At 45.2% G+C, this 21,539-nt stretch overlaps 1 protein-coding gene across 22 annotated transcripts in view; it reads right to left on the bottom strand.

Moving 5' to 3' along the window:
• The window catches only part of TTLL11 (tubulin tyrosine ligase like 11), a 265,307-nt gene that overhangs the window by 141,992 nt on the left and 101,776 nt on the right, over window positions 1-21,539 (bottom strand). For 21 of the 22 annotated variants that reach the window (XR_009564257.1, XM_060300487.1, XM_030858766.2 and 18 more), the window contains 2 exons: window positions 13,845-13,940; window positions 12,984-13,099 (listed from right to left, as the gene is read on the bottom strand). Coding sequence is in view for 20 of the 22 variants with exons in the window: in XM_060300487.1 (XP_060156470.1) it covers window positions 12,984-13,099; window positions 13,845-13,940 (212 nt within the window). In the remaining 2 variants the exon portion in view is untranslated. Of the gene's footprint in view, window positions 1-6,212; window positions 6,337-12,983; window positions 13,100-13,844; window positions 13,941-21,539 lie in introns of those variants that run through there. The other variant, XM_060300507.1, reaches the window with a different exon arrangement.

Below are 21,539 nucleotides of genomic sequence, written 5' to 3'. Positions count from 1 at the left end.
TACATGCGGCCATTTAGTCTTGGCTTGAATACTTCCAGCTACGTGGAACTCACTACTCACTACTACTACGAGTCAACCATTATCATTTCAGGCAAAGTAAGGTGGTGGTGATTTTCTTTTTCCTTCCTTTACTTGAGCTTAAATCTCTCTGCAAATTGCAGCCATGTTTCCTTGTTCTGCCCATTGGGGCCTGCAGAGAGTTTATCCCCTCTTCACATAACCACCTTTCAAGCTAAAAATGGTCATGCCATCCCCTGGGCTCTTTTATTCTCTTTCACTCTCTCCTCCCGGCAGAAGGTGTCCAGAACTACTTCCTAATCAGGCTTCTGAGGACAGATCCCAGTCTCGATCCCTTACGGCACCTAAAGAAGTCATGATGTGCAGAAATACGACCTATCTGAGGCCTTGGCTGGTAGATTTGCACAAACAGACAAACATTCCCATCACTGGCAACCTCTTGTCATGTGTAGAGTCCAAGAACCCCAAGCCTGTGGAATGTCCCATTGTTTCTGAGTCTTGGTTTCCTTGCCTGTAAAATGGGGTAATGACTCGTACCCTGCCTACTTTGCATGCACCACTGGCTCTGAAACGACTCTGTGAGCTGCAGAGCACTGGACAGGTGTGGAGGTGACAATGGCAATGATAACCAGTAGAAGGGGAGGCTGACTGGGGAAGCCCCGTGAAGCAGGTGCTGCAGAGAGGTCCTCCCTGCCTGCCCTCCCCCGAGCTTACTTCCTCCATCACCCTTCCCGCCAGGGCATGGGGCCAAGTGCTCGCGAAGGACACCAAGGCACATGCATGGCTCCAAAAGCCGGAAAGTAAATTAAGATGGCATGATGATTTGCAAAAGATGCCTTAAAGACAGGATGTTTCTGTGCCCAGCAACTGAGCCAGCAGGCAGGGCGGAGCTCTGTGAGCTGGATGCCGGGAACGGAGTTAAAGAAGGTCAGAAAGACCGGCAGAGTCAGGATCTGAACCCAGACCTCCTGCCCCGGCTCACCCCACTTCACCACAGCTGCCATTGAAATCACCTGACAGACAACTGTCGGGTGTGCCCATGTGGACGTGCCAGTCTACTCAGGGAACAGCTATCCCCATAACGGCCCCACCCCCTCGTAAGGCCCCAGTCCACTTACCCAGCTACCTAGCAGACAGTATACCTGGAGGTCTCATGACCCTGCATCACGTCCCCCCAAAGCTGCTACGTCCCCAGGGCTCCCTGGCACCCCCCAGTTGCTAAACCAGCCCCTTTCTTGACCCCTCCTTCACCCTCACCTCTCATATCCAACACATCCCCAAGTCCTATCCACCCATCCTCCTAAATGCCTCTTTTTTTTTTTTTTGGCTGCATTGGGTCTTCGTTGCTGCACGCGGGCTTTCTCTAGTTGTGGCGAGCGGGGCTACTCTTTGTTGAGGTGCGCGGGCTTCTCATTGCAGTGGCTTCTCTTGTTGCAGAGCACGGGCTCTAGGTGCGCAGGCTCAGTAGCTGTGGCTCGCAGGATCTAGAGCGCAGGCTCAGTAGTTGTGGTGCATGGGTTTAGTTGCTCCGCGGCATGTGGGATCTTCCCGGACCAGGGCTCAAACCCGTGTCCCCTGCATTGGCAGGCGGACTCTTAACCACTGTGCCACCAGGGAAGTCCCTAAATGCCTCTCAAATACAACATTTCTCTCCACCTACCACTGCCACCTAATCCACACAGCCACCATCTCTCTCACACCTCTTAGCTGCCTCCGCATCCTCCCTGGCAGTTTGGTTTTCACGCTGCAGCCAAAGTGATCTTTTGAAAACATAAATCTCATCATGTCACCCTGCTATTTAAAACTTTTCCATGGTTGGGATTAACAGATGCACACTACCATATATAAAACAGATAACAACAAGGATTTACTGTATAGCACAGGGAACTATATTCAGTATCTTTGTAATAAACTATAATGGAAAAGAATCCAAAAAAAGGATATAGATATATACGTATACGTACGTATAACCGAATCACTTCGCTGTACCACTGAAACTAACACAATATTGTAAATCAACTACACGTCAATAAAAAAAAAAAGTTGTCCATTGCTTTTAGGATGAAAAGCAAAATGCCTGGACTAAGCCATTAGATCCTGCAGCCCCTGGCCCTGTCTCCTGACACCCTCCCTGCTTACGCACTATAATCTTGCCACCTGGGACTTCTTTGTTTTACCTGTAAATTTGTGGTACACCACGCATACAGGAGAGTGTATAAAACAGGTGCATACATTTAAAGAATAATTCTCATACTTGTGCCTCCACCACCTGGGTTAACAGAACACAGCCAGGATCTCAACCGCCCACCTGTGCCCCTCGCCGCACCCTCTCTCCAGCCCCGTCCGGAAGTAAACATCTTAAACTCTCTGATCATTCTTCCTTGCTTTTGTAGGGTTACGTCTCTATAAAACAAAGTTTAGTTTTGCCTGTCGTGAGTTGGAACCATACTGTAGATATTCTTTCATGATTTGCTTCTTTTCCTCAACTTGAATATCAATGCACAGAGGTACATTATTCACGCATTTCCCATTGACATAGAGTCTTCCCGTGAGTGAATACCCAGGATTAGTGCATTTTTCTGTTGGTGGACAGTTAAATTGTCTCCAGCTTGTAGCTTGTATGAACAACCCGGCTGGAGTTCTTTCTGTGCTTTGAGAGCCCCGGGCTCCTCTGTCTTGCCTTCAGGCCCTCAAGGGACTCATTTTCTCTGCTGAGGCCTCTCTCACTGCCTCCGTCCTGCTCACCTTGCTGAGCTGGTGCTCCCACGGCACCCTGCACCCCACAGAGATGTACGGTCATCCCTGACCCAGCCCAGGACCCACACATAACAAGCCCATCCGCGCGTGTGTACACGAGTTCATTCATGCATGTGTTAGCAGCTTCTGGTGCCGCAGAGGCCTGGACAGTCTGGAGGAAGAAAGAGAGCCTCTCCAATCAAACGAAGGCTCCACGGCGACAGGAAGTGCACACACTGAGCAGCCAGCTCCCCGCGGATTCTCACGCTGTGATGTGAGCACCTAGCGGAGGATGAGCTTGGGGGCGGATCCTACCACTCTGAACCTTCCAATTCCACCTTCTTCCCCCCTCACATTAGCCTCTGTGATGAAAGCCGCAAAGGGCTCTTCTGCTGCTTAAAAAGTAAAGGGAAAAAATGGAAATTGAATAAAAAGGAAAGGAAAGAAAGCAGCTGGAGAATATTGCCCACCATTTGGTGCGATAACCAGGGGCTTTCAAGTGATTACTAAAACCAGCTTTGATTTTGAGCTTTCATTTCTTTTAATCTAGCAGATAATTAGAGGGAGATCAAATGCATCCTGACACTATGGAGAACAGTATGGAGGTTCCTTAAAAAACTAAAAATAGAACTACCATATGACCCTGCAATCCCGCTACTGGGCATATACCCTGAGAAAACCATAATTCAAAGAAAGTCATGTACCACAGTGTTCATTGCAGCTCTACTTGCAATAGCCAGGACATGGAAGCAACCTAAGTGTCCATCGACAGATGAATGGATAAAGAAGATGTGGCACATATAGACAATGGAATATTACTCAGCCATAAAAAGAAGCGAAATTGAGTTATTTGTAGTGAGGTGGATGGACGTAGAGACTGTCATACAGAGTGAAGTAAGTTAGAAAGAGAAAAACAAATACCGTATGCTAACACATATATATGGAATCCAAAAAAAAAAGGTTCTGAAGAACCTAGGGGCAGGACAGGAATAGAGACGCAGACGTAGAGAATGGACTTGAGGACACAGGGAGGGGGAAGAGTAAGCTGGAACGAAGTGAGAGAGTGGCATGGACATATATACACTACCAAATGTAAAATAGATAGCTAGTGGGAAGTAGCTGCATAGCACAGGGAGATCAGCTCAGTGTTTTGTGTCCACCTAGAGGCGTGGGAGGGAGACACAAGAGGGCGGGGATGTGGAGATATATGTATACATATAGCTGATTCACTTTGCTTTACAGCAGAAACTAACACAACATTGTAAAGCAATTATACTCCAATAAAGATGTTAAAAAAAAAAATCCATCCTGGCAGGCAAAGATCAACCTGTCGCTGTTGGAGATCAATTCCCACTTACTTTACCACCTCCTCCTTCACACATTTTTTTCCTTAAAACAAAACAAACAAATAAAAAAACCTCCCCAGGTTACATATATTGTTTGACTTGTTTAAATACTACATTCATATTGGACATTTCCCACGACAGATACTCCCTTAGGAATAAGCAGCATTTTCTCTCCTTCCAAATTAAGAACATCTCATTGCTTTGCAGATTTAAAAACATCCAACTGCAAACTCCCTTTTATGGATGAAGAAGCCAAAGTACAGAGAGGGGCGGAAACTCTGTACCACTTACAGCTGTAAGTGGCAGCACCAGGATTCACCCCAAAGCATTCGACTCCAGGGCCCCTACGCTCACCGTTCTGCTGTCCCTCCTGTGCATTAAAAACACATGTGCATCTCCAGTCCTGCTTCCTCATGGGCTCTCTCTAGCCTAAGACAGACTTCTAAATAGCACACAGAGCTTTAAGCACAAGATGCTGGAAATCAACTAAACATTCACCAATACGGAAGCAGAGTCCCAGCCACTGATGAAAATGATGTTTACAGAACTGTTAATAAGAAGGGGAAATTACTGTCGCATAAAATGGAGAAAAATAAAAACAGCATACAAAAATTATACAGATCGTATGGCCTCAACTACAAAACAATATAGACAGCAGAAAACGATACCATTTTTATGAACTAAAAAGTTAATAATGATTACCTCTGGGTGCTTGAATTTGAGAGAGATTTTTATTTCATGCTACACAGTTTTCAGTATTTTCCATTTTTTTTCTACAATGAGCACATATCACTTTTATAATAAGAAAAAATTTAATAAGAAGCATGTAGCAGAGAAGCAGGATCTGTCCTCTCCAGCCCCAAGCGCCATTTTGGAAGCATGATTGGCGGTCCTCCCCCACCCTGCCTAACCCCCTGGCCCGGCTTCCTGCCTCCATCCTTCCTCCCCCAGGCTTATTTCTATTTTCCTCACTGAACCAAGCCCAAGCAAATGATGGCTCCACCTCCTTCAGGAAGGCTGCCTTGACCACTCCAGGCCAGCCACTAGTTGAATCATAGGAAACTGCCACTCTTGTAAGTCAAATTTAAAAAAAGATCGAATATCAGTAATTTCCTACGATTCCACCTCATCCTTGGCTCAGCCTGCCTTCTTCTGAACTTCTAGCATGTTCCCAGTCTGGGACTCACGATTGCATACGAATAATTTTCTGTCTGGTTCTGTCCTGTCTTGCGGCACGTGTAGACCTTGCTTTAAGCTGGTGTTCTCTGCACACTGGCTTACATTTTATTCATTACAGTCTTGAAGATTACTGAATATGAATTGGCCACCTAGCTGGCCACAGAGCCCTCACAGGAGATGATCAATCACTCATAAGCACCCACTCGTGTTCAGTGATTGAAGCTAAAGGGATGAGTCCCTGCCTTAAAGTTTAGGCAAAGGCATGAACCCAACCCGATGAGGATAATGCCTTGTGTGTGCACGTCTCCTTAGTGCGCTAAATACCTTCTCATCCACTCTCTCAAGGCAAGAGCTAGACACACCTGGCTTTAAATCCCAGTCTGTTGCTTATAACTGGTGTGGTCTTGGGCCTGTCACTCAACCTCTCCAGGCCTCAGTATCCTCCTCTTAAAACAGAAGTAGTGATAGCACCTAGAGCATATGGCTGTTATGAGGACAAAATGGGGATAAAGGTAAACACCACTGTGCCGTACACAGTAAGTGCTCAACAAACAGTCCCTTGTGAAAGAGGCAGAGCAGCTACTATCATTCCCTTTTCTTCTCTTGTTTTGTTTGTTTGAGGTTGTTTGCTTTTGTTTGTTTTTTTTCCAATGAGGAAACTGGGCTCAGGGAAGTATACTGACTTATCTGAGGCCCAGTAGAACTGGTATCAAAACCTTGATCCTAAGCCCAGACCGCAATGCCTCCTTCCAAAAAGCTAACAACGCCTCATTTAAAAGCACATGAACAGTTAAGGCTCACTGGAGCAACTCATGAGGAAATTTCCAAACACATTTGCTCTCCCATCACTACCTGGAATAACTCTGGAAGGGCCCACGCAGAATTCCGCTCTGCTGTTTCCCCAAAATGCCGACTGACTGGCCATATGCTCACCTCAGTTCCCATCTGCTCTGCACCCTGGTGAGAGGGCGAACCGGCCTGCCTACCGGCGGAGGGGCCCTGCTTCAGTGTAATGGTCCCTGAAACGACACTCTCACGTCAGCTCAGGAAATCCGCCTTCCCCATAAGTCTAAGAAATGGTTCCTGCTCAACAAACTGCATGCAGAAGAGGCTTTTACTGGTTACTTCTGACTTAACGTTTAAACGTTTTCGAATGGAAGAGAGCTGTCTGGTTTTATTTCATGCACATAAAATAACGCGTGTACCATTAGTCACTTCCTGTCTGTTCTTACGTGAAAATGCACACATTTTTCTAGTTTGCTGACTGGCATCTGAAATGTGAAGCCCTTCCGGGTACAGCGGGTATGATGTATCCCGAAGCCGCGACACCCCAACCCCGGGCAGATCGCTTTAGCTCCATGGAGCCTCTAATGATAATAGGGCTGTTGGGTTCTTAACTTTTGGAAAATATGATGAAATTTCTGACCTTCTCTCCAGGAAAAATACACATAGACATAAGATTTTGTGTCATTTCAGGGATCACAGACAGCCCGAAGGCCTTCGTGTTTTCAACTCAGGTTGAAGACAAGCTTTGATTTACTCTAGGCCACCCACCTCTGGCCTCTGGGTCTTCATCTACGTCCCCATTGGCACCTTCTCTCCAATAATCTACTTCATGCACCTGTCTCACCAGCTGACTCATCTCCTCACGTTTCCCCAACAGAGCCCCGTGCCTTTGTGTCCTCCACCAGGGGAATCCTTCCATCCATTTGCCTGTTCCGAATATTACTCATCCTTTAAACCTCAGGCCCAGTGCCACTCCTCCTTGTCAGTTTTTTGGGTTTTTTTTTTTAACTCTTCTTATCAGGGAATAATCTTTCCCTTGTTACTTTGTCTTTACGTCCAGGGCATCTTGTACTTTCTACCCCGTAGATATTATGTGTGGGTCTTGCCTCCATTACTGGCCTGTGAGCTAATTCACTTCTGTAGTCTTCTCCCTGGCACACAGTAAGTGCTTAATAAATGCTCTAAATAATCAGTATCTGTAATGCTGGCATGGTGTAAAATGAAACCCAAATGAATATGCAAATATTCATCTCTCTGTGACCCAGACTCCTTCCTGATTTATGTGAAATCTTCAGAGGTGCCTGGGGTCAGGGTGTGTTCATCTGTAGCGTTTTGCCACAAAGAAATCATGAGGGGTCAACAAAGCCCCAGAATTTCAACAAAATGTCAGCTGTGCACACGTGGATGGGCCATTCCATCCACGGGGTGGTCGGATGATTCTCCTGAAAGAATGCCTGTTTCCAGAAGAATACTCCAGAAAGTAAGAAAGATAATGTTCTACATTCACAGAGGCATGTTTAGTCTCGATAGTCTAGGAACCCCTCTTCTCTATCGTTGAGGGTATTTCAGTAGGACATAACTGCCAATTTAAGGGGCAGAGATCTGGGCTTGGAGACCTCTAATTAATGTGTTTTTGATATTCTTCCTCAGGACAGGACAGAGTTACATTCCTTGGTCAAACTATAAGCCCCCAGCAGTGAAACCGAACCACTGGGAGATTTCTTGATCTCTGTTCTCTTAGAATGTTTTGCCTTTATCCTAGATTCTATGTAGAATCCACCTAATTTGAGGATTCACCTAATGTACTGGTTCTGAACATGGCACAAGATCCAAGGGATACACTTGGAGTCAAGGTCAGAGTGAAGCCTGAGCTCCCAGTGAAGGCTTCAGAGGACAAATGTCTCTGAATTAGGGCCAAAGCTGTCCCAGCAGGCTGACTCCATCCTTCACATAAACCTGGTTGTCATGGCGGTAGGAGGGAAGGGAAACTGGGAGAGGACCATGGACCGGTGCTGTGGGAAAAGGGGCTTCTGTGCTTTACATAAGTCATGTTCCAAGTGTACACTTTTGAATAAGAGGCAAGGAGTCTAGCCCCCAGCTCCCAGGCACTGCGGGGCATCAAGAACATCCTCTCAGATTACTCCAAGCCTGTCCCTGGCTTTATTTATATTACTCCGGGTCCTAAAGGGTTATGATTCCTGAGAAAGGAAGGTGGTTACCAGAAACATCTACAGGAAGAGGAGCAAAATACTAGTAAAATGGCTCCCCCGGGGGTAAACCGACCTTCCAAAAACTAATCAATTGATGGAATAATCACCTCATTTTTAAAATAACTGAGGAATGCAATTTATTCACTTCTGCTTCTGATAGAAGTGTTTACAAAGAAAGGCTTGGGCTCCCCAAATACCTTGAGAATAGAGGAAATTTTCCGTTGATTTCCCTGATTTCCTCCTTCAGTAAATGACCCACCTTCTTCATTTTAGTTTTGTCTTGTACGATTCAGACAGACAGAATCATTACGTACACAACTCAAATAGGCTCCTTCAGGAGCTGGTGACTTATGTTTCACCATCAGCGTAACTTTAAAGCAGCCTGATGGACCACATGGTGACCCCAAGAATTAGCATTTGTCTAATCCTCTCAGATGTCCTGAGGGTCTCTCATATGTGTCATTTCACATGATGCCCGTGACAGTCCAGCCAAGGAGATCCCTTGATCCCCATTTCAAAGATGAGATCAGAGAATAAAGCGACTTGGCCAAGCTCATAGTGCAATGATCAGAGATAAAGGACTTCAACCCAGACCTGGCTGATGCCAAGTCCAGTGCCTTGTCAGGACACACGCTTCTCCTCTGCCCGGGATGCTTGGGAGGGACGTTCTTGAACCAGAGAGCTGACTGGCATGATGGTTTCTAAGGTCCCTTCCCATTCTAACAGTCTGTGCTTCTATCAATAAAATGAGGGGGTTGGATTAAACCAGAGGTTTTAGAAACTTCTTGGAGCAGAAAAGATCCCTTCCTCTCAAAGGAAATCTCTAGAATGCCGAGACATAACATAGGTCATCCCAGCTCCCCTCTGGTTGAAAAAGAAATGACTTCCACCCAAATGTCCATCAGGTGACAAATGGATAATAAAATGTGGTATGTCCATAGAATGGAATATTAGTTGGCCATTAAAAAGGAACAAAATATTGATACATGCTACCCCATGGGTGAACCTCAAAAACATGGTAAGTGAAAGAAGACAGACACAAAAAACTCCATTTACATGAAGAATCCAGGATATGGAAATCCAGAGACAGAAAGTAGGCTGGTGGAGGCGGGGATGGGGAATGATTGCTTAATGGATACAGGGCTTCCTTCTGGGGTAACAAAACGTTTTGGAGCTAGAAAGCGGTGATGGTTGCACAACATTATGAATGTACTAGATGCCACTTTTATATGGCTAATTTTATATTGTGTGAATTTCACCTCCATATGTGTGTGTGGAGATAGATGACAGTTCTAGAATCCTCCCCTTTTAGCCTCCCCCTCCCCCTTCCCCTGCAGTGCCTCCAAAGAACCCTAGTATGTAAATCAATAGAGTCACCAGATATTACAAAAAGTCATCAGAGTTCAAAACAGCTCTCATATGACAGCTATTTTATTCCTTCAGGGGCCAAGTGTATTTTCTCTTAACCCAACAAATAAATTTGCCTGGGCCGGTGACATCATGCTACTTGGAAACAAAACTTTCCACTGGCAGCCAGCTCCACTGTCAAGTCTAGTCCACAGTGATCTAACAGCTTTGGTTTTAGGATATGTCATCGGTTTTAAACTCGAAAGTCTGCTTTAAGTATACCAGAAAAGATCCTGGCAACCAAGCGTTACCTTTTGTTTGTTCAGATTCTAGTAGATAATTTTATTGTTAGCAGTAAACCAAGCGTTATTAAGTCCCTACTATATAGTAAAAGTCTTTCACGTTGTTTCATTTAAATGTCATTATTTCCATTTTATAGAAAAGGATACTGGGGCTCAGAATACCTCTGTACGTCCGCAAGGTCAGGATTTGAATCTCAGTCTCTTCAGCTCAAGAGAAAGTTCTATCAACTATGGCAAGATGGGTCTCAGCAGGGTTGCGAGTTCCTCTCACCATGGAAGGCATGAGGACTGCTTTCAGTCCCACCAAAGAACTGACCCCAGCCTACCTGCCCTTCCGGGGTGTGTGAAGATGCATGACACACGGACACACGTGTCTGGTGCCCTTCCAAGGCCCCCCTCTGCACCTTCCCCGAGCAGTTTAGAGATATGAGGAGTTCAGGACATCTATCGACCTTTTTTCTTTAGTCTGTGCAGGAAAAGTGAAAGCCCACTTCAACAGTCTTGCTGACAAAGCGTACTCAGGAAAGAACTGATGAAGGACACATCAGACCCTCTTTTGCTAAGGAGTTGAAGGGGAAGGCTAGGATACCATTTGTTTATAACTGTTTACGTTGGATCCTATTCAAACACAAGAAACTCCAGCTTCTAAAGTTAACTGCCAGCCTAGAAGTCCATGTGACATCACTTCCTGCAGTTGGAGTGACCTGGACCCAGACTGGAACACACAATTCAGCACTACAACACTGTGCACTATCTGTGGGCACAAATATGGTACTTTTCCAAGTTATACTGAAACATTTCTACATAAAAGAGTTGAGAATAATTTCAGCCTTTTTGTATGGTAAAGCTATTAAAATGATAATAATAATTCTTTACATAAAAATTCACTTTACAGATTACAAAATTCTTTCATGGACAATCATTGCTGGGTTTTTTTTTTTTTAAATGGTATAATTAAGGAAAAATATCAGTAAATGACATTTAGCTATTAACATACACCCTCCTATTGTAGGTAAGGAAAGGATGAGGTGGAAGCGTTTTTCTATTAAAATTGAAGTCAGGTTCTTGAAGCTCTAACTGTTCCTGATTACCAATAAAAAACAAACAAAGTCGATGCTTTTTAAATTAAAAATGAGGTGCTGCTACTTATGACTTGATAAGTCGTACAATGCCTTGCCCATCCTTCCCAGTGGTCCTGGGTCCATTTAAATTGCTTTTAAATTTTAGATCTGCAGCTCACGTGGATCATACCGAATGCCAGGTGTTGGTGAAGAAAAACAACTAGAACCAGATAAAGAAAGTTAATCATGTGTTGAGGCCATCTAATGTGAAAAATACAGTGGTACCCTTACCTCTCTTCCTGGTTTTGGTGGCAGAGGTTAAGAAAGCTCAGGCCACACAATGGCCTTCGAACTTGTTCCCACCAAAGGAATCAGAAGGCTCATGTGTCAAGGTCATCTTTAAAAGTATGCCCCTGGGCCACACTGGCGTGGAAAGCCACCAGAATCTCCCCGCAGTGCAATACGGTCTCTCAAGACCTAACCTCTACTGGGGAGATCAATGACCATTAGAGAGTAGATTTTTGAGAAATGAGTTATATCACAATGAATCTGACCGAACTGCAATTAGTCCACTGCTTTTCCTTAGGGATGGCTAAAAACAGCAGCTGCATGCGTGTATGCGTAGACCCATTACCCAGCTGCCATGGGCTGCTCTGAGGATTCTGCAGACCTGACATGCCACCACTTTGAAGCCCTAGTCGGTGGAGGCAGGATCGGCCCACGTGAATGACAGGTGAGCGTTCTCAGCGAGTCTTGCTGGCAATGGATCTGTGCCTCACACAGCAAAGAAGGCGCTGGAAGAGAACTGGGCCGAGCAGGCACCATCCAGCCTGACTCAGAATATGCCAAATGCTCCTTCCGAGTGACGTTTCCTGTAGGGCAGTGGCTCTCAACCTTGGCCGCATGATAGAATCACCTAGGGAACCTCAACTATTTCTGTGGCCAGGCCTCCAGCCCAGGCTAATTAAAAGCATCTCTAGATGTGTGGGTGCTTGCACTGGTATTTATGAAAGCTCTCCAGATGGTTCTAATGTGCGGCCAAGGGGAGAAGCGCTACTGCAGGGTGATTCGAACAATATGTGGGCTTGAGCCCAGCTGGTGAGGGGCTGCAGTAGAGGAACCTGCAAAACACCGCTTGCTTAGGGAAGTCAGCGTTCCTCACGTTCGCGAACCATAGCTGACAAGTGCTTTACTTGTCTGGGAGCGTTTGAGTCAATCTGATATGTCGGGGGTACCAGGAGCGCTGTTGGGATTGCTTGTCTTTGATTTTTCTGCCTAAAAGAGGCACAATGATATTCACTCAACACTTACTTTGTGAAAGCCAGGAATCTGGTAACAAAACAATGCAAACAAAATACCCAAGTGAAATGTCATTCATTTCAGGGGTGATTCCATGGAGGGAGGGGCAGGGCACATACTCCCATCAATATCCCAGTGTAACATCCACTGGGTGGGTAGGATGGAGAAGAATTATAACTGTTGTAAATATTACAGAACTGCCACAAGTTCAATAATTGGTTCTGCAGGTTTTGAAACAAAAAGCTTATACTGCAAGAATGCAAACATCATGAAGAAAATTAAAAGGAAGCGATCCTTACCACGTCCAAGTTACCTGTGGCCCTCTCCTCCGGCATTTTGTACTCTCTCCCTGTGCTTGAGGATTTCACAGAGAAGCACCAGGTGGGCAATGGTGAGTGAGGGGAGATGCTATCACTGGGGGACAGTGGGTTTTTAGAGAAGACTTTCCAGACTCAGATAACCGTCGGCTAGAAATTCATCCACTGAACCCCAAGTGTTGGATTCATGTTGTAGGTCTCCATCACCTGACTTCGAGTCACTACATCTGGAGGCTGATACTCATAGATGAAACTACGATTTATTAGACTGCTTAACGTATAAACCTCACTCCCAATGTTAACATGTTTTAAGAACTTAACTTACCTGCTTAGGACGCAGGAAGCAGAGTTGATAGAAATAAATGATATAAAAAATACTTACTGGCTCTCTCTTTTCTTCTTAAACGGGTCCATGAGACGCAGTGTGTCTCTGATGACGGCCACTTTCACTTCTTCATCGACAAGGCTGGGGACATTCTCAAACACCCCTGGAGAGAGCTTGAAGGGTAAGGATTCCATGTTACAGTGGAGAGAGTGATTCAGCACCAACTGACCACCAGCACAAGCCCCAGTGGTTGTACTGTTAGAATTCTCTAAAGGCTCCCTTCAGTCTACCTGAAAAATGTCAGTTTCCTTTTACAAATCAACAAAATACATGAAGGGGAAAAACAGCGCTATGTGTTTCTCATTATCAAAATGATACGTGCTCGTTGTAGAAAAACTGGAAAGATGGCAGAGAGGAAGAAAATTAAAAGAATCCGTATAGTCCCCACAAAACCCAGTATTAATCGTTGGTGTATTTCTTTCCAGTCTTTTTTATGCATTCTTAAGTGGCGGGGGGAACGGGGGGGAGAAAAAGATAACCACTGTTAAATGTACTATTTATCTTAGTGATTCAAGCATGTCGACATGGCTAAATCATATTCGTAGAATTTCAATTAGTTCATCTCCTGAGGCTAACTAATTAGTTCATGTCAAAACTGATGGAAAGGCTCAGCTGCTTCTACATTTGCAGATCGTAAGAAGTGGAGAATGGCATGCTGGGAAGTTACCATAGGTCGGGTGGAGCTTATATTAATAGATGATGTTCAGAGCTCAACAAAATTGAAATCATGTAGGCCTGAACAGAACTTTGCTGGGCAAATCTGAGAACGTCGAATCTCATTTAGCCAAGGGAGCAACAGGAGAGTGGGAACATTCGGTTGGCTGGTAATATATTCAATGAGATACTCAAAATACTCACTTCTTGCTCGTGTTCGATTCTCATGCTGGGGTTTGCATTTACTTCAAGTAGTACAGGCTTCAGATTTTTCATGAGAAGAATGTCAAAGCCTAAAATCTGGGGCAGTATAAACATAATTCAGAATTACTCCCTTTAGCTGCAGTGTCTTTGCAGGAATCGAGTATGGTATTAGGGGAGTCAAGGTGAAAATTAATTCCAACCCCACCCCCAGCCTGGGCCTTGACCCTGGCTTCTCTCGTCCACAGGCCCTCTTCCTCTGGATGTACTTGTCAGGCCAAATGGACAGCAGAAAATTTTATAGGGGCCTTGGTAATGGGATGAGGTCCCATGGTTCACTTCAGCACCATCGGTGTCGTCTGAAGTGCGGTGGTAAGATGATGACCTCTTTCTTCTTTAACAGGTTTTTTATTATGTTAAGGATCAGTAGTAGTCCATCAATTTCTCCCTCTCCTTCTGTTCTCCTCTATTACGTTGCTTCTTAGCTAGATCTCTACAAAACCCAAGGCTATCTTTCTTAACCTCGGGTATATATCAGCATCACTTAAGGACCCCTTTCAAAACCACTGCCCGCCCCCAGCCCACACCTATGAGTCAGAAACTTCCAGAGTGGAACGCAGGCAAATGTATTTTAAATAACAAATCCCCTGGGTAATTCTGATAGACCCTCCTAAGAGGAAGGGAATATTTATTAGGCGCCCACTACGCACCAATTATGATAAAATGCACCAATTATTCAGAATCACGTTTAATCCTCATGACTGCGTATTTGAAGAAGGGATCGTGCTCTCCATTTCACAGAACCAGAAACTGAGTCTCGGAGAGGCCAGCGGATTTCCTGAGACTGCCTCTCTAGTAAATCACAGAGCTGGACTTCACACCCAAGCAGAACCGGCTACATAGTTTGTGGGACCCGGTGCAAGATGAAAATGCAGGGTCTGTTGTTCAAAAAGTATGAACAATTTCATGACGGTGAAACAGAGCATGAAACCAAGCGTGGAGGCCTTTGGAGTGTGGGACGCTGAGTGCACAGCCCACACGCCCATGCGGCCAGCCTGCACCCAAGGCTAAGTCCAGCATCACTGGCCAGCCGCCTGCTGCTGCCTCAGGGGAGGCTTTGTCTTCTGGCCTCTTTCAGTTCCTCACAGGCCCCACGATCAGGGTAAGCCACCCTGGGCATCTCATGGCCGCTGCTTGAAACAACCCTTTATCGAGATAACATCTCCTCGCCCTTGAGACTGCAGGTACTAATTGGATTCAGACGGACTCTAAGGACACCAGCTTCTTGGGAGGACTCTCATTATGTCTCTAGGAGGTGATAAGGTAGAAAGCTCCCAAAGTTCCCAAAACTAACGTGGAGAATAAAGGAAAGAAAAAAGATATAGCTGCATCTCCTCCTCTGTGGACTCAAGAAGAAAAGATGAGGGAAAATCCACTTACTTGTCCATACAGAATATGCACTAGTTAAATGATAATTATTAAACTGCAGCTTCATCCTTATTAACGAAATCAGAGCCCGGATGACCATTTCGGGGGGGCGGGGGCGTAATTCAAGATGAGGTTAGTCTTCAGTAAAGGGCAATAAGGATGAAAAGTTGGGAAAAGTCATCCTCGCTCTATTTTTCTTTCCCTGGTCATAAGAAGAAAGGAATGGAAATGCAGTAGAAAATGTTACATGTATTATAGATCCGCTTAATAATATATGACAAGTGGATATGAGTGATGAGGCCTTTAAGAGACTCTGGTGACATCATCAGTCTAACTTCAGACCTGGCCTGAGACACGTGATGCTGATGAGGCTACAGAGAACGGAGGGCTGCAGTTCATCATCCTGAGTCATAGACGCTTACTTTCCGCTACATTAGAAGTTTGGACTTGTACTTTCTCAGCCTGGGGGACTCTTCTCAGCTCAGCGCACAGTGGTTTTATGCATTCACAGCTATAGGGAAGCTGGAGAAGGGGAGCGGCAAAACCTTATCAGCCACAGGGACCTGCACACAGCAGTAGCATCGTATTTTCCAGAACCTAAACTTTGGTGCAGGTCGTTGAACGTGTTGGGTCTTGTACAGGAATCCTTTGGAGCCAGATTTGGGCTTCAATCCCAGCTTGGTCTCTCACACTAGCTGGACAGCTCTAAGCCCCAGTTTCCTCATCTATAAAATGGGAATAGGAATAGTACTTACCTTAGTTCATTCATTCGTAAAATACTGACTGCCTCCTATGTCCCAGAAACTATTCTAGCTTCTGGAAATAAAGGAGTGGACTGGACATAGTCCCTGCCCTTATGGAGCTTACACTCTAGTCGGGGAGACAGGAGCAAATAAATTTAATGTGATGTAAAATGTCTTGCACAGTACCTGACGCATAGTAAGTATTTAATGAAAGTCATCTTTATATTTTTTCACAAGTTCAAGGAAATGTGGAGCACCAATGGATCTCAAGAAGCAGAATCACAGAACCAGGAGGAGGGGTGCTATTATCATAAGATCCCAGAATGTCAGAGCTGGTGGAAAATCAGGAATTTATTTGGTTCAGAGTTTTTCAAAATGAGGTCCTTTTTTGGGAAGCACTGGGGAGGCCGGATCATACCAACTTTTACCTTTTTTTACATCTGGGGTTCCCAGGGGAAAAACATATATATATATTTTAAAAACTACTAAGTTAGTCTAGCACCCAATTTGCAGACTAGAAACCTGCAGCTTAGAAATGGGAAAACCTCTCTCCAGTTTGGTGGCAGAGTAGGAAATGTCAAATGGAGAAAGAGAACTTTTCGATTATGTGATACTCTCCACCCCTCCAAGTAATTCAGTCAGCAATTATGTGTTGCTACTGGAGGGGTGCCCTGGGGATTTAAAGATATCTGTCCTTCATCCCTTACCTCTAGAGGCTCCCAAAGCAAGTTGGGGAGAAAAGGCCCTGAGCCATTAATTGTAAACTCGTGCAAAGGCTCCAAACTACATTTCAATGAGAGGGGATTCCCTCCTGAGCCCCAGAACTACATATCCATCTGCACCCAGAGTATTCCCAACTGGGAGGTCCCAGACTCCTCAAATTCAACATATCCAAACTCACTATCTGTGGTCAGCAGCTTCTAAGATGGTCCCAATGATACCATCTCCCGGTATTCATACCCTTGTGTAATCCCCTCTCTTTGAGTGTGGGCTGCACTTAGTGACTTGTCTCTAACAAACAAAATAGGGCAGAAATGATGGCATATCACTTCCAGTATTAGGTTATGAAAAGACTGTGGCTTGCATCTTGGGATGCATTCTCTTATTCTCTCATTTGCTCAGTCTGAGGGAAGCCAGCTGCCATGTTGTAACCTGTCCTATGGAGAGGCTGAGATGGCAAGGAACTGATGTCCCAGCCAACAGCCACGTGAGTGAGCTGGGGAGGGGATCTTTCTCCAGTAGCCTTGACATGACTGCAGTCTGGACAACATCATAACGGTAGCCTGTGAGGGACTTTGTGCCAGCAGCAGTCAGCCAACATTTCTCCTTCCTCCTTTACACCTAGCTGCTCACCAACTCTGTACATTCTACCTTCTAAAGAGATTTCGAGATCTGGCCCATCCCTTGTTGCTCCTAGTCTAGATCAAGCCTGCACCACCTTTCACCTGGACTACTTTAATACCTTCCCCATTAGTTTCCCTGCTCTCAAACTTGCCCCTCTAATTGACCTGGCACAAGGGGATGCCAGAGTAATTTTTATAAAGGCAAATAAAATATTAGCACTCATCTGCCTAAAAATCCCTGCTTACAGAAGGAAGTCCAAGTTCCAGAACATGTCCTGCAAATTCCTCTATGACCAGAGTCTGTCTCAGACTCTAGCTTTATTTTCTCGCACTCACTGCTGCACATCTTGGGCTCTAATTGTGCTAAACTATTGGTAGCTCTAGGATGCTTTACTGCTCTCTTTGTGCTCTTCTACTTAAAAGACAACTTTATTTATCAAATATTTACTGAGCACCTACCAAACCCTAGGTACTATTCTAGGCACTGGGGATCAAACAGCAAATAAGACAAGGTATGTTTTAACTCCTGCCCTCTTAGAGCTTACATTCTAGGAGAGAGACCACAAGCAAGTGAATAATTAAAACAACGTAAGAACATAGAGTGTGATACAGTGGATGGAGGGGAGAGTCTGGTGGTCAGGGAAGGCCTTTCTAAGAAGGTGACATTTGTCATCCCATTTTCTTCCGGTTTGCACAGTTTCTGATGAGAACTTGTTGGTTATTCTTTGTTCCTCTAAACATAATTTGTCTCTCTAGCTGCTTTTAAGATTTTCTTATCATCACTGATTTGATTATGATAAGCCTTGGTGTGTGTGTGCACATGTTTGTGTGTGTGGCCATTTCTTCAAATAGTCTCCTGTATCTTCCTTGTCTCTTCTGCTCAGGGAACTCCAATTACACATATGTTAGACCATCGATATTGTACCATAGGTAACTCAGGGTCTGTTCATTTATTTTTCCTGTCACTTTGCTCTCTCTGTTTCATTTTGAATAAATTCTATTGCTATGTCTTCAAGTTCCCTGATCATTTCTTCTACAGAATCTAATCTGCTATTAATCCTGTCCAGTGAAATTTTCATTACAGATATTTTCTTCCATTTGGTTCCTAGAAGTTCCATTTTGTTCTTTTTTAATAGCTCCATTTCTCTCTACATTAAGCTCATATTTTCCTTTAAATTTTTGTACATAGTTGTAATAGCTGTTTTAACATCTTTTTCCTGCTAGTTTCATTATTTCTAATATTTATGGGTCTGTTTCTATTGATTTTCTCTTTAGGTATGGGTTGCCTTTTCCTGCCTTGTGGAATATCTAGTGGGTTTTTATTGGAAGCTGGACATTTAATGCTCAGTGTCTGGATTTTGCCTTCTTTTAAAAAGCGCTAGGTTTTTAGACAGTCAATTATTTGCAGATTATTTTGATACCTTCAAGGCCTATTATTCAAGCTTTACTAGGTTGGGCCTAGAGTAACCTTCATTCCAGGGAAGCTTCAGTCCATTAAGGCAGAACTTCTCTGGAGTCTCCATTGAATGTGTCCAGTAACCACCAAGCACTCTCCACCCTGACTTTGGAGCTTGAACACCTCCCTGCTCTGTGTGAGCTCTGTAAGTAGTTCAGCTTCTCAGTTCCCTGGTCATTCTTTGTGCAGCTCTGTGGATTAACCTTCCACATATGAATGGCCCAGCACTTGGCAAAGATGCACAGGGATCCCACGCAGGTTCCTGGAGCTCTTTTCCTGGTTGGGTCCCTACCTTTCAGAATTCTGCCCACAGAATCCTAACCACGTCGGCATTCCTGAACTTTGATCTCCATTTCCTCAATTCACTGATATCACAAGGCTCTGTTTAGGTGCCCCCCCCCTTGCCCATCTTCTGGAGATTGCCTCCAGACAGAAAGCTGAGGCAACCGTAGACACATCTTGGCTTTTTCCCCCATTTCCTCGGGGATCACAATGCATAACCAAGTGTTGTCCAAAATCTGAAAACACTTATTTCATCCATTTTGTGTGTTATTCTAGTTGTTTTCTAAAGAAGGCTAAGTCCAGTCTTTGTTACTCCATCATGACCAGAAGCAAAAGACTTGGCAGGTGACGTATGAACAGGGACTGAATGAAGTGAGCAAATGAGTTATTTGAAGAGCTGAGGAAGAGCCTTCCAGGCAGGAGGAATGGCAAGAACAAAGGCCACTTCTGATAAACAGCAAGGAGTGAGCAAGAGGGAGATAGGAGATGAGGTCAGATAGAATGACAGGGGACATATCATGCAGCATCTTGTAGGCCATGGTAAGGAGCCAGGATTTTAAGTGCAATGAGAAAGCCACTGGTGAGTTTACACAGGGAAGTAATTTGATCTGACATGTTTTAAAAGAATGACTTTGGCTACAGTGAGAATAATAGGCTACAAGCAGCAAGGGTGGGAAAAGGAACACCAATTAGGAGGCTACTGCAGTGATCCAAGTACAAGGTGATGGCTGCCTAGACTGGGATGGCAGCAGGGGAGTTGGTTAGAAGTGGTTACATTTAGGATGCATTTTAAAGTATATCTGCAAGAGTTGCTTATGGATTAAATGTGGGAAGGAGAAGAAAAGAAGAAATATTAAAACTGGGGGGCCGGGGGGGGCAGGGTTTAGTCTGAGTAACTGAATGCTATTCCTTTACTGAAATAGGAAAGACAGTGGGAGAGTAAGTTTGGAAGGGAAATCAAGAGTTTGATTTTGGACACGTCAAGTGTGAGATGCCCACCAGAAATCCAAGTAGAAAAGTAAAGTGGGCAGTTGGATAGACCAGTGTGGAACTCAAGCAGAAGTCAAGACAGGAGATACAAATACAGGAGTGACCAGCACATAGCTGGTACTTAAAGCCATGGGGCTAGAAGAGATCATTTAGAGAGCGATTATAGACACGAGGAGAGGAGCTGGGATCGCATCACTGGCAGGCGCAGAAGAAGGGGCTGAGGAGGCGCACCCGAGAGAGGAGGGACACCAGGAGGGTGTGGTGTCACTCACTGTTCTCTGCTTGGCAAATTCTCTCCATGCCTTAAGCTCCAGCTGGAGCATCCCCTCTCCGGGAAGCCTTCCTTGACTGGGTTAACTGGCAAAGTTAACTGCTCCCTTTTCTGTGCTCTCCCTGCATCCTGTACCTGCCCCCTTACAGCATTTATTACTCCCATGTGGCAGTCTCCCCACTACACAGTGCACCTCTTAGGGACAGACTGCATCTTATCCAGAACCACATGGCCCACAGCTAGCTCAGGGCTTGTCTCAGTGGGTGACCAGCAAATGCGGCTAGAAGAAGAAAAAAGCTTAAATGTCAGAAGTGGTCAAGGAAGGCTTTACAGAGAAGGTGGGATTTGAGCACCATCTTGTCAGCACTGAATTTCAAAAAGGAGGGAGAAGAGGAGAGAGCGTGGCAGCCAAGACAGAACAAACAGGCAGAACTGGGGGAAACACCAATGACGTCCAGGAGACAGGAATCATTTTGTTCGGTGGGTTCGCGGGCCTCAGGGAGGACGGGGAAGCGAGGCTGGGGCCAGGCTGGGAGGCAACCAGTGCCAGGACTTGTTTCTCAAACTGTGGTCCTTGGAATACCGGCATTCCATTAAGTTGGAAATGTGAATATTTCATGGTTTCCCCGTAAGTTTCATGGTTGCCCCGTAAGGCATTTCTTCACAGACCAGTTTGAGAACGATTGTTGTTACAGATAACAAGCAATGTAATAATAATATCATTCATTAAGGGATTCCTACCTGCTGGAATTCCACACAGCTTTCTCTCATCCAGTCTCACAACAACTGTGAGGCCGGTCCAAATACAATATTATCTCTCTTTGCAGATAAGGAAACTGAGGCAGAGAAAGGTTAACTTGCCAAGCTCTCCAGCTAGAGTTGCTGGAAGGAGGAGCTGGGGTTAGCTCAAGCCCGGGACATCCGAGAACGAAACCCGAGCCGGAGCGTGAGCCCCAGGCTGCTCCTTTGCCTCCTTCCCGTGGGGTGTCTGGGGCTGACGGGGAGGGAGGAGATCAAAAGCGCAAAGAAGGAAAAGGAGAAGCACCTCAGCCTTTAGGGAAGGTGCCTCCTCCCGACACTGAAGGGAAAGGATCGCGGCCAAGGAGAGAAGTGGACCCGGAGCTAGAGGAAGATAGAAACCAAGCGATGAAATTGGGAAAGAATGTCCGTGAAAGCTGAGCGAGA

Source organism: Globicephala melas, chromosome 6 (genome assembly GCF_963455315.2).
Source record: "Globicephala melas chromosome 6, mGloMel1.2, whole genome shotgun sequence".
NCBI classification, from domain to species: Eukaryota; Metazoa; Chordata; class Mammalia; order Artiodactyla; family Delphinidae; genus Globicephala; species Globicephala melas.
This window is presented reverse-complemented; position numbering and strand designations above follow the sequence as displayed.